The 12,991-nt window shown below is 39.2% G+C and overlaps 1 protein-coding gene across 1 annotated transcript; it reads right to left on the minus strand.

Moving 5' to 3' along the window:
• Positions 1-280: 280 nt before the first annotated feature.
• On the minus strand, positions 281-12,610 carry LOC119597946 (dolichyl-diphosphooligosaccharide--protein glycosyltransferase subunit 1-like). The gene is made up of 10 exons (XM_037947615.1): positions 12,110-12,610; positions 7,911-8,021; positions 7,315-7,563; positions 6,883-7,079; positions 6,186-6,388; positions 5,838-5,952; positions 5,441-5,645; positions 4,221-4,403; positions 3,631-3,758; positions 281-747 (listed from the first exon to the last, which is right to left on the minus strand). The coding sequence occupies exons 1-10, from the start codon at positions 12,365-12,367 to the stop codon at positions 591-593; spliced, it is 1,806 nt and encodes a 601-aa protein (XP_037803543.1). The 5' UTR covers positions 12,368-12,610; the 3' UTR covers positions 281-590.
• Positions 12,611-12,991: the final 381 nt, after the last annotated feature.

Here is a 12,991-nt window from a genome sequence, read left to right on the forward strand (position 1 = left end):
GTGTTGTGTGTAGTGTATGTGGTGTGTGTGTGTGTTAGTGTGTGGGTGTGTGTTTTGTGTGTATATGTGTTGTTATGTGTGTTTGTGTGTGTAATGTGGTGTGTAATTGGTTGTGTTATGTGGTGTTATATTGTGGGGTGTGTGTTATGTTGGGGTGTGTGTTGTGTTGTGTGTGTGTGTGTTGTATATTGTGTGTGTGTGTAGTGTGTGTGTGTGTATGTGTAAGTGCATGCGTGCAAGATAGTAAAGTTGAAAGGTTGTAGTGCAAGAAAAAATCTCATTTTAAACAGTAGCTCCTTTAATCACATTATCCTCTGTCAATGAGGATATATAAACATTAAGGAAAGTGCTTAACACGCCAACACAACATAAATCACAAAAATACCCACATTCTTATGGAATGTATTTTTCTTTTGTGGGTAATTTCTTTAATGCACTATTAGTGTGAATCTTGCAAATTATAAAGTCAATTTGCTCTCCTTTTCCTCCTAACTTAAAAGTTACTGATATATAACTTAGGAATCATACATCATTATGAAGTACATATGAAAAATTGACCAAGCCAACCCTAAATCCTATTTACTTTCTTTTTAGAGGCCACTCAAAATGGACTTCATTTTCTCCAACTGCTCTTCCTTCTTTTTGTGTAGAGGAGTTTCAGCATCCATGTACTGCTGTTTGGTCATCTTCCCAAGCACCAATTTCTCCACGTTGGTCAGCTGCTGTGTAATGCTATCTCTCAGAGCCCTGGAAAAAGAAAGTAAATTCAAAATTCAGTAAAAAGGAAGAAAAAATAGAAATGTATATGAATAAAAATACCAAATACATACATAGATATAAATAAAAAATAAAACTCAATGAAACATTGAAAAAAAAAAAAAAAAAAAAAAAAAACGAAAGCAGTGTCATCTTTCAGTATGCCATTTTCAGTGAAGAAAAATATTTACTTCAAACAACCAATGGTTAATTTCTCTCTGCTGTAAGCCTCATCTTGTCAGATTCCCTTTTTTCATATCTAATAACAAATAGTATCAACTTGCATCTATGATCAATAGCAATCCTCATTTGAAAAAGAACCCGACTATAGTTAACAAATGAAGATGGTTATTAAAATTCTAAGCTTGACTGCAAACACAAAAGGACCACTTAAAGATTAAATCAAACTATTGGTCTGTGGGTTATGGCTGTAGAAGATGTTCCACTGCATGTAAAGGACTCCTGCGCCCAGTGTCTGGATGTTGCCAGAAATCACCAGAGTTTATGACAGAAATTTCTGTTCCCAAGCCCCAATCGGGTTAATTTAAATCTCCTTTTTTCCCAATCAGTACGAGTTTGTGTCAGACCTATATATTCTCTCGAGATTCCAAGTCCTGATATTCTACACAATTCAATACATGGTAAGAAAGCCTCAGCACTGTGCAGCCAGATTAGAATACCTGCAAAACATTTTGTCCACACTTTATCAAGCCATGATACATTAACCCTTTCCCAACGGGTAGTATTCATAGTGGCCCGGGCCTCGCTGCCAGGGGCTTATATTGTCACCCTAGCATGCGCGACCACTCATGCCAAATACCAGCATCCCATGCCTATTTCTTCGTAATACTACGAGGATATGTTGTATTTTCAGTTTTCATTATTTTCTCAAGTCTCTACTTGCCATATTCCTGATAAATTGAGACTGAAGGATATTTTTGTTGTTATATAGACTCCATAGTTGATCATTATTCACTCTATAGTCTGAATAAAATAAGCAGTGTGTGGCATCATGGAATGGAATTGAATTGAATAGAATTGGTTTTTTTTTTTTTTTTTTTTTTTTTTTTTTTTTTTTTACATTTTACACTTTCAGTGGCAGAAAAATAATATTTTGCCGTGACTGTAAAAAAAAAAAAAACTCATGGCATGTCCATACATACACCATGGCATGTACGTACATACCACCGGCAGATAGTCCCGCCATGCCATGGCATGTGTGTACATGCCACCCGTTGGCAAAGGGTTAAATAGTATCAAAATTCAAAATCAATGTGGTGGGGAAGGAAAATCTATTTTCATGCAATGACTACTTGCAAAATAACAGTATTAATTCCTATAATGGTGGGAGCCATCAGCACCCTACCAAGCAAAGCATGAGGGTGTGCACAGAGTCAGCTACTTGAAGGATAAGTTAGAAGTGTAGGAAACATAAAATTACCCTGCTCTCTATGTTCTGAGCTGCAACATAAATGATTGCTTACATAAGGCTATAAGAACTTTCAGCATACTTTTGAGGGGCTTCTCAGCAACTGCAGCCAGGGCCTAACAAGCACACAAAACTATGGGGAAGGCTACACTATATCAAGATGTAATCCTGCTGTAAATGCATTCATCTGAATGTACATTCTCAACTCTTCATTACACAAGATTTTCAATTAGCACAGGTAGTTTCAGGGGAAAGTTTTGGTTTATCGTACCTTCTTTATGCACTTTTATATTGCCAGTCTTTTTCCTAGTAGTGATGCAAGGATGATCATATGGATTTTTTTTAGACAATTGTTAAAAAATAATTATCGGTAAATGAAATCCCAAAACTGGAGGTAAATCACCACTCATGGATTACTTGACCAATTTTTGTTATAAATGGTTAACTATGAAATTATTGGCTCTTGTACAGGTATTCTCACATATCTGGTCTCAAAGTGCAGAATATAACAATACACATGACTTCCTCAGATGAAGGAAATCTGAAGTACTGCCTGATTATTATATTTATTACAGCTGTTATTGTTATAGTCATAATTAAATTTCAACTTTAACTTCCTCATCAATCTGCACACATGGAGGTCCTAAGTAATGATAATGTAAGGATCAGACTATTGAAGTTTGAGTTAAAAACTGAACAAAATTCCTCAAAACAGTTTTAGAACTGCGGCCAAATAGAGAATACCAATTCCCCCAACGATCATACACTTTCCGTTGCTTTGAACACAAGCAAATTTAATATCTATCATTACTGCTTACTAAATAAAATTTCAACTCTCAGCTAAAATTGACTATAAGCTACCTCTGTGAAAGTTATGGGGTCTTTCAATACATTATCAACATCAAAATATTACCAAGTGTGCCTCACCATATCTCGAAAGGAGTTAGATGGCACAAGCCCTATGCGCCTGTCTCCTGTTTGTGATGTAGCATTGCCAACAAAAATTAACTCCATGTTACCCAACTAATGAAAAGTTGTGTATATAAATATCTCATTAACAAATGTAAATCTAAAAGTATTTTGATAACTAGTGTGTGCTACAGATGAACATTATAAAAGGCATGCAGTTGTCAGTGCTCGAAAGTGTTTAGTCTGGGAAATTAAAAAGCAAGACATGCAATACAAATGCCTCCATTACCAATCATGATAAAACAGGAGAGAGAGAAAAAAAAGAAGAGAACAGAGGAGGTGAGGGAGGAAAATGAAGATGGGAGGAGTGGGAGGAAAAAGAGAAAGAAAAAGAATGGGAGGAGGAGAGGGAGGAAGAAAAAGAATGCAATGAGGAGAAAGAGAAGGTGGTGTGTATATGAGAAAGATGATGAAAATGAAAGGAAAAGAGGAAGAGAGAAAATGGATAACTGATGGAGGAAAGGAGTGGAACTTACTTATCTGCCTTCTGGAGCTCAACCACTTTGTCAGCATACTCTGCGTTGTCCAAACGAATCTTGGCTCCCAGGTCGCTGATGATCTGAGTCTCATCACGGATGCTCTGAAGGATCTTCTTGGTGGCAGTCTGGAAGGTATGGTATAAAGATGAAGTTTTGTAATGAAGTTGTATATACGGCAGGAGATAGGGAGAGGGAGAGGGAGAGGGAGGGAGGAGAGGTAGTGGGGGGAGGGAAGGGAGGGATGAGGAGACGGAGAGCAAGGGGGGAGAAAGGGAGGGAGGAGATAGAGAGTAAAGGAGGGTGGGAAGGGAGGGAGGGAGGGAAGGAGAGAGAGAGAGAGAGAGGGAGGGAGGGAGGGAAGGAGAGAGAGAGAGAAAGAGAGAGAGAGAGAGAGAGAGAGAGAGGAGAGAGAGAGAGAGAGAGAGAGAGAGAGAGAAATGGGGGGGGACACTGACTCTCTCTGGAAGCTTATTTAGAAGCAAAGCAAGAAAATAAATGGATATCTACAACATTGTGCTTACCAACTGTATATATCAATATCTATGAGAATACAGTTACAATCACGTACAAAAAACTATGATAATTACCTGCGACTGATTAACATCCTTCGACACCTTCAACTTCTGCAGCTCCTCTTCAAGTTTCTCATACTGTCGGGCACGTTTGTCATGGTGGGAGTCTATCATTTCACAGTGAGAGGAAACGCGCATCTTGGCCTCAATGGCATCGTCCTTGCTCAGTGTCAAGTCAAGACGTACATAGAGGATAACCTAAAATAAAGAAATAGTTGAGGTTCTTCGCTTTCAAAATCTATTGGAATATCATTACAAAGGATTTAAGAAATGCATTATTTTATCACAGATTGTTTAAAATCTAGCAAAGGTGATTAATTATTTCAAGTCCATTTTGAATTCGGAAACGGCATGAAAATTTTCTTTTTCAACTTTTAACGCACAGCTTAAGATTAACCACTACACTTCACGAACCTTACCTTATCTACCTAATCATCATTAACATGATTATTACTATAATTACCATAATTTCTAAGATGGATGGATCATGTAATGAGCAGACATATGTTTTATAATGATTTAATAGCGAAAAGACAAAAGCTTTAGGGAGCTCAAGTTATCCCTTCAAATTGTAACATCTCATTTTCTGTTCAAGGTTACTGAAGGGAGTCAGACTGTTACAGACGGGTCACATGTACTGGGTCATAAACTGCTTGGTCTGTGGGGTACACCTGTCTGAGAGGCAATGTGCCAGAGCACATGGAGCAGGATGTTCGGCTTGATGTAGCGGACCCCCATGCCCAGGGTCTGGCCTTTACGTGTACAAGACTCACGAAAATGGGGAACCAGTGGGAGGGCTTGGAAATCATAATTTTCGGCGAGTTGAAATAATTACCCTGTGATCTGATGTTGTGATACTAAATTTCTTTATATTAAGTGTTATGTATTTCTTAGTTATGAACATGTATAATATTTCTATGTACTCATGTTTATTCTTTGATGTAACTAATTAGTTTGTTTTCTTATATTTTGTTTATTTGTAATTTCAGTAAGCAGCTTATAAACATCTTGGCATATAAAAAGAGGTTTATCTGAATTCCGAAACTTTCCAACCCAATAATCCTACATTCCACAGATGAGGTCTGTTTGCAAGCCTTTATGTAAAACTGAACAGAACACCCATCTCTGTTTCCTCAACTACCTCACTTTATCCATTTCACAAAAATGTGCACATTCCCACAAACTCAGAGGAAAAGGGAGAGAGAAAGGGAAGATCAACAACAACTTCACCATACCGTGATAAAGAGGATGAAGAACGCCACAACCACCAAGAGGGGTTCCTGCAGCATGAGGATTGATGGGAAGCTGTACTTGAGGGAGAAGTCCTGGATGTGACTCTCCACGAGGTTTTTCTTACTGATGGTGATGATAGGGCGGCCAATGGTATCTAGGTAGGTGTAGTGCAGACTGTCGGCTTTGCGCTCTACTGGGTATGGCGTCCTGAAGGAAAGAATTTTAGATATTGGATTGCAGGTTGCAATTGTTGGAATCTTATTTTTATTCAAAATCAACTATGATGCTACCCTACCTGGCTGAATTGCTCTTTTATGCAAACACAAGGTCATGTACATATATGCCACCTATTGGCGATGGATTAGTTTACAAAGAACAATTAGCCATGGAAAGACTTACTCAAGTTCAATATTGCGTACTCCTTCAGGCAAGACCACCTTCACAATCACATTGTCCACAACCACATCATCAAAGACATGGTCCAAGATCCTCATCTTTAATATGAATTCATCACCTGAGGGGGAGAAGGAAAGAAAATAATAAAAGAAATAAAAAAAATAAAAAAATAAAACTTCTTTTACCATAAGTTCAGCCCCCAATTTGTATAAGCAACGGAGAAATCAATCTACTACATTTTCTGTATTTCTGTTTTAAATGACTTTGCAAAAGGAACAGATTAAAATAAAACATAACATTCTCTGTTTAAAAAATAATACCTAAGATCATGGAATGATTACACAAACTAACCATAGTTGTAAAGGTATTCATATGAAGGGACATTGTAGCCAATCTTGTAGTGGGTCTTCCATCCTCCAAACAAGGGGAACCTTGGCCTAAGGTCCAGCTCCACTGCATCATCCTGGATCCTCATGTGTGAGGTGGAGATATTTCCGATCTCATCGCGGTAGTAAACATCCTTGGCTGAGGCTGGGATGATGGTCTTGAAGGATCTGAAGATGAATAGGATTTTCTTTAACCCATTAATGATGGTATCAGAAATTTCTCATGTCGCTGACTCCAGAGGCTTCTGACAACTGTCCTACCGTTTGGCCTGGGAATCTACATAATACTACATAATAATAATGATTTTGATATCATGGCATGAACAACCTCTGAAAATGATACCATAAGCATTGAACACTTCCAAAAATTCTATACATCTTTTTTCTCTCTCCCTAATTTAGTGGATTGGGCCTGTGTCATGTCTCAGTCCTGTTGCCCATATAGCCACTGAAATAGATGGCTATCTATGGTTTCACACTGGCAATTCTGCTATACTTTTATTCATTATCTATCTATCTCTATCTCCCTCTCCCTCCAATGGCAGTGGTTACTTTGTAAAACTTTGATGCTTCACTGCTTGTTTACTATGAGCCATTCCAAGCAATAGATATACATTGCCCTGTAAATATTAAATATGAGTAATTCTGGTCAATAAACTCACTTGACACTAGAGTAAGTATTGTGCTCTCTCTGGAAGTCATATCTTGAAAAAGAGCCCTTAAGTTTGGCTCCCGTATGGAGGACATCAATAGTTTCCTCAACGGCAATATTGCCCCAGTGAGACACTTCAATCATACGCTCCAAGCTTGTCACAGTCAAGAAGGGGGAGTTGTTTTCGTAGTGAATGGCCATTGCATCCTGTAGAATCAAAATTGAAATGATTTTGTTACATTAGAATTATATTCATCCAAAAGAGGAAAATGAAATATACAATATAATATTTTCACTCCTGTACAATTCTTCACTGACTGTTACTAACTTGCATATTGTAAGTAGTTTCAAGTGTGCAAGTGCACTATTACAAAACAGCTGTGTAGAAATACTAACAAAGCACCTTTAAAAATCAGAAAGTTGAAGTTTTCATTATACTCACATGGGAGAAAGGTTTAACTCCATCATAGGGGCCATAAGTGATAGAAGTGTCAGTGTGGGAGCTTGGCTTCAGGCGTGAGTAGGATTCAACATTTGGGGATGGGAGGGTGACGGTGGTAGTCTGGGTTGTGGTGGTGTAGGGGGTAAGAATGTAGTGGTTGCCCAGGTATCGTACAAGCTGCTTCTCCCCTTGCTGAATGGCGGCAGGATACGGCTCCAGCATATGAGTAAGGTAGTATTCTACCTCTACCTGGAAATGGGATTATAAGTATGGTTAATTTCATTGGATATGGGTCAATCTTAGATATAATGGAAACTAATTACGACTGAAAAAGTAAGAAAGAGCAGGAAAAGAAGATACTAGTATAAATAAGTATGGTTTTGGAAAGAAAATACTTTTATAATAGGATATTTAGTAATTTGATTATAAATATTTGACTAACAATAAAAAGTTTTACTATTCACTTACATCCAAATTACAAAATATTTACAGTAACCATGTGTCAGCACACTACCGATTGGCAGACATCAATAAAATAGTCTAAAAAAACAAACCAATATTAAAATTGACCAAGTACATATTCCCCTTATACTTACATTAGCAATTTTGCCTGGCTGGAGAGCATCCTTAAGTTCCACCTTGAAGAATTCAATATCTTGATGTTCATGCACCTTGCTCTCAGAAAGCTGCAATGTTGTACCGCCAGACTGAAAAGCAAAATTTAAAATTGATTTATCTGATAACATGAATCTGGCACCTTTTAAAATTGTATTGTGCATTAATTGTGGGTTTCACAAATGTTGAAATTACAAAAAGTCTGGTGCTTCAGCTAAGGCTACTAAATTATAAGCCCAGATGGCTATCACTTCTAGAGTATACAGTATATAATTCCTCTGACATTTTCATTACAATTCTGAAAAATTAAGATAAAAAATAGACGTGCTGTACCTCAATAAGGCAGTCAGTGTAACCATTATATCTCCTTTGTGTGTTCCTTGCAGATGATTTGGATTTTTAAAATTCACATTCATTGATATCCGACACAGATTCCGGATGGTTCTAGCAAAATTTTGTTTAAATGAAGAACTGTAAACTTCTCTAGCAGTATAATAATAGCTTAAAGCTCCATTTCTTTGGAATTATAACAAAGAATGTTTAATGGTCTTTACTGGAAATGCTTGTAAATTAGGTAACGATACCTTGCACCAATTTACAGGATATTACTATATTTTTCTGATAGCTCTCATCATGTTTTAAATATATTCATTAGCAACTGCTTGGTCTACAAAATCTTCACTGCTTTGTTCTGACAGGATAGAACCTGGGCAAATACACTTTAGTGACATACATCCATTGTATATAGAGGGCTTATTTGCCTTCACCTGTGTGTCATCTGCTACAATGGCATCCAGTATTTTCCAGGATTTTCTCTTGGCATAGTAAGGACACATTGTGAAGCTCCTAAAATTTATGGGATACATCTTCTCTACTGCCCTTATCATTGGTTTACAAGAAAACAGCATCACCCCTACTTTCTGGTAAAAATATGATACTCTTTGAAAATGATGGTGTACATCAGATATATAGTAATCTTGATAGGTGTAATAAATACAGCTAGTGGAAAATTTTCCTTGCATGTCAACCAAGTGTACAGTAAAATAAGTGTATGGAGTGGTTACCTTGACGAAAACTAAGGTTAATTTTCCAAAAATGAATACCGGGTCTTCCATGACATTATTTATATCATCAGATTTGTTTTTGCGAGATGAGAACAAATCTGATGATCATTTCAGTCGCATTATCCAGCCGACAATCTTGATGTCCCGATAGCAGGGGAGGGCATGAAGTAGATCAGGGAAATTGTGGGGGTAAAACAGGCTCAAATAAGAAGAAAAGAGAACAGATAATGTGTAAAACAAGCTCAAAAATGCTTAAAATCGGACAATGAAACTCTACTGAGGTCGCCGCCATCTTTCAAACTCTACGCACCGACGCGCCAACTTTAGAAAAACTCTACGAGAACCAAACCCATCGTTCGGCAAAAATCTACGGGATTTCACATAATCCAGATCCCCCGTGGTAATCGTACATTGCGTCCTAACCAATAAACCAAATTAACCTTAATCGTGTGGGATTTATACACTACGATCTATATATTCCCTAGCCAGGGGGCTATGCCCCCTGGACCCCCCTAGTAATATACACGCCTAGCCAGGGGGCTACACCCCTGGACTCCTGTGGTATTATATTCGCTTAGCCAGGGGGCTATGCCCCCTGGAGCCCCATGGTATTGTACCCACCTAGCCAGGGGGCTATGCCCCCTGGACCCACAGGGTAAAACCACATACCTTTAGATCGCGAAACACCGAACGTTTCCTCGCTTCCATCTATGGTCACAATTGCTTGTATTCTCATCACTTTTTCAGCATTTGCAGCACTGGATGGGTTCAAATATCAGGCTGTGATAGAATGTCTATTTGTCCAGCATATCAACAAGAGGGCTTTAAAAATGACTGAATCGATGCAGCACTGGAAATGAAACATTTTTCCAAGGCGTTTCTCGACGTAATGGCATTGCTGGCCTGTCATGTGCACAAGAATATCATAAATACTTACCAAAACACATAAATGAAGAACAATAAGAGGAAAAGAACGCTTTACATACATGAATGAGAAAATGGACGCAAATACTTACAAAATATTCATCCTCACGAGCGCATAGCAATACAAGGACTACTTGGTAATGAGTTCCGTGTCAAATTTGTTTTGATTCTCACGAAGTAAACATGGAAGGGACTTAGAAAATGAAGGGGCGATCTTCACTCTTGTCTGTCCTGTATCTCCCTTATTTTCGATTTGCACACGTTTTGCCATAGATGAAAAGGGTCTTAGTTTTCGTCAAGGTAACCACTCTATACACTTAAATTACTGTACTCCTGGTTGACATGCACGGAAAATTTTCTGAAATAATCTGCAGACACGAACTGTTATCATCACAGATAAAGGAGAAATATCAGAGAAAGCCATTCAAAGTGCAAGTCCATTTGTTGCTCCTGAATTTTAGCTCTATGTTGCCGTACATAGTGAAGTGAAGATAATGTCTGCCAGGGGGTGTTGGGGTCACTGCCCCCCATCCTCCCCCTCTCAGGTGCCCAGTCATTATAAAGAATTACCACCATTTATGTGCAACACAAAATATTTTGGTATACAGGTAAAGGAAAATGTAATGACAATATCATAAAGAAAGGGAAGTATTTGCTACCGAGAGCAACGCACCCTCCACAGACGAAATCCAAAAATCAGGCTATTATGCAAATCCAAAATTCCACAACTAACCTTTCCTACTTTCTATTTATTTTGTCATTTCATGGTAATTAGGAGGCAGCTGTACCCATGTTGTTTATTATTATTTCTTATGCTCCATAAGATGGCAGTGTCCAGTGTCCATTTCCCTCTATCTTTGTGTGTTGTTCTCGGTAACATTAACCGAAAGGGAAAAAATAGGCTTACGGAGGCAAAGCATAATGTCAGAAGTGAAGAAAATAGGTTATGATAAAAAAAAAAAAAGGGGTGGGGGCAGAGCCCCCAAATAGGGAAATATAGCAATTGGATGGTTATGTGTGTGTGGTTAATACAGTGGTATTTGTTGATTCCTAAGACTTCCCCCATGGTTGCTGGCTAGAGTAACATGGACTTCTCTCCGCTGGGTGCAGTTATTTTATAAACAACTACCATATGTTTGCTTCAGTAATTTTTTTTTTTTTTTGATCTAGTCATCTAACCCAGCAATTATTATTCCTTGTTTCAATTATTAATACAATATGCATGAATTGCTTATTTTCCATCATAACTGATATAAATGAAAGTATTGGTAACTGTATATAAAATGATTGCACTCCCCTGATGGTAAGTCCCTATTACTCTAGCCATTCTTTCAAATCCATAAACATTGATGGATGATAAAAAAAAAAATTTAACCCCAAGCCCACACCCATTCTCTGTATTGCCCCATCAAGGCCTCTGCCCCCACACCGCACCTGAATGCTGTGGACTTATTCCCCATGTGGCATTTGTCGCAGCATATTTTCTTTTTTTTGAGGTTATCTTTGAGGATTATTTCATATATCAGTGAGTGTCGTTTTCCCCTTTGATTATGACAGTGTCATTTGGTTTTCCTGTAAATGTGTACAAAAGTATTCCATGTTGCATTTTTTAAAATCATATTGCAAAGGAAATACTATAGATGAAAATTCTTGTCTTTAATTATTCTATCAATTTGAGGCAAAGTTTCCCTTGTACCATATGGCTGCATGGAAAAAAAAAAAACTATACCAATGTCGCTTCCAATAACTATCTTCTCGCACTGTTTCCCTTCAGGGTGACTGCCGTCTGGTCACAAGTATTCCACTAATGAACTAAATCAAAAACTGAACTCTAATGAAAATATACCAGAAGCCAAACAATAGTAGACCTAAAAAACAAACAAAAAAATCCAGCTTAGGACTCAGACAAGCATCCTGATTGGTAAGCATATGTATCCTTCAGTGCTTTGGGGCAAGAGACCAGCTTCTTCCCCCATGACAAGGGCACCGACAAGGGCACAAACAAGGCCCTGACAGCACATGCACTTTCAATCCTTTCAAGCAACCACAGGCATCCTCCCCCTCACCCCGGCCAAGCAAAAGACCTGTCAGATCCCCCCCTTGGCCCCTCACAAACCCCACTCGACCCCCCGTCCACGCCCAGGAACCCTCCCTGCCCCTTATGGCACCAGAACCCCGCCCCTTCGTCCTACCTGGGCACTGAGGAAGGCGAGGTTCCGCTTCTCCTCCTCCGTGAGCGCCAGCAGGAAGGCCCCGACGGCGCCCGAGCCAGCGTTCTCCAGGCTGATCTTGGACGTGATCTTGACGACCTGCGTCGCCACGTCGATCTTCCTCTCCACCTTCTTCAGGAGGAGGTCCTTGTTCACGCTGTCGTAGGCGGTGGCAGACGCGCCGCCGGGGACAACACTCCCCAGGATACCCAGGACACACAGGACACCGAGGACACCCATCCTGGACGCCACCGAGGGGCTCTCGAGCCGCAACGCCGGGCCGCCGACACCTGTCAGGAGGAGAACGTCCTGTCGGGGAAGCCTTCGGGGGGAAACGGGCGCCGGGGAGTGGGGGGAGGGCCGTAAAAAGGACGCTCAACCTCAGTCTCAGTCAACCCCGGGAGCCGCACACGTCCTCTCAGCGTGTCGTGGTGCCGGTAGTGTTGACGCAGCGAGCCAAGCAGCCAACCAGCGGCCGACACAGCGAAGGCAGGGACGGAGGGCGCGAGAAGACGGTCGGGATGCGCACGGCCGGGAGATTATTATTATTATTATTATTATTATTATTATTATTATTATTATTATTATTATTATTGTTATTATTATCATTATTGAATAGAATATGTATAACATATAAGGATAAAAAGTTAATATATCTAAAAAGAATATGCACCGCTGTTTTTTAACCTTTAGGGTGGTTAATAAGAACGGATTCTGGCCAGCTTTTTTCCCCATTAACATTCCTCTCTTAATATGCTTCTCCATTAACACTCCTCTCTTAGTATTCTTCATGGGAGGAGGATATTCATCGAATGATTAGTCCAATTAAAACAGATTCTAGCTAGCTTTATTTTATGAGAGAAA

This window comes from Penaeus monodon, chromosome 40 (assembly GCF_015228065.2).
Source record: "Penaeus monodon isolate SGIC_2016 chromosome 40, NSTDA_Pmon_1, whole genome shotgun sequence".
NCBI lineage: Eukaryota > Metazoa > Arthropoda > Malacostraca > Decapoda > Penaeidae > Penaeus > Penaeus monodon.

What these genes read in the sequence shown, in the direction of transcription:
- LOC119597946 (XM_037947615.1), bottom strand. Translation starts at nt 12,367, where the DNA reads ATGGGTGTCCTCGGTGTCCTGTGTGTCCTGGGTATCCTGGGGAGTGTT. An exon ending in TCGCCTTCCTCAGTGCCCAG is followed by an intron (nt 8,022 to 12,109) that starts GTAGGACGAAGG and finishes TTTGCTTTTCAG; the next exon opens with TCTGGCGGTACAACATTGCA. An exon ending in AATACTTACTCTAGTGTCAA is followed by an intron (nt 6,389 to 6,882) that starts GTGAGTTTATTG and finishes ATTCATCTTCAG; the next exon opens with ATCCTTCAAGACCATCATCC.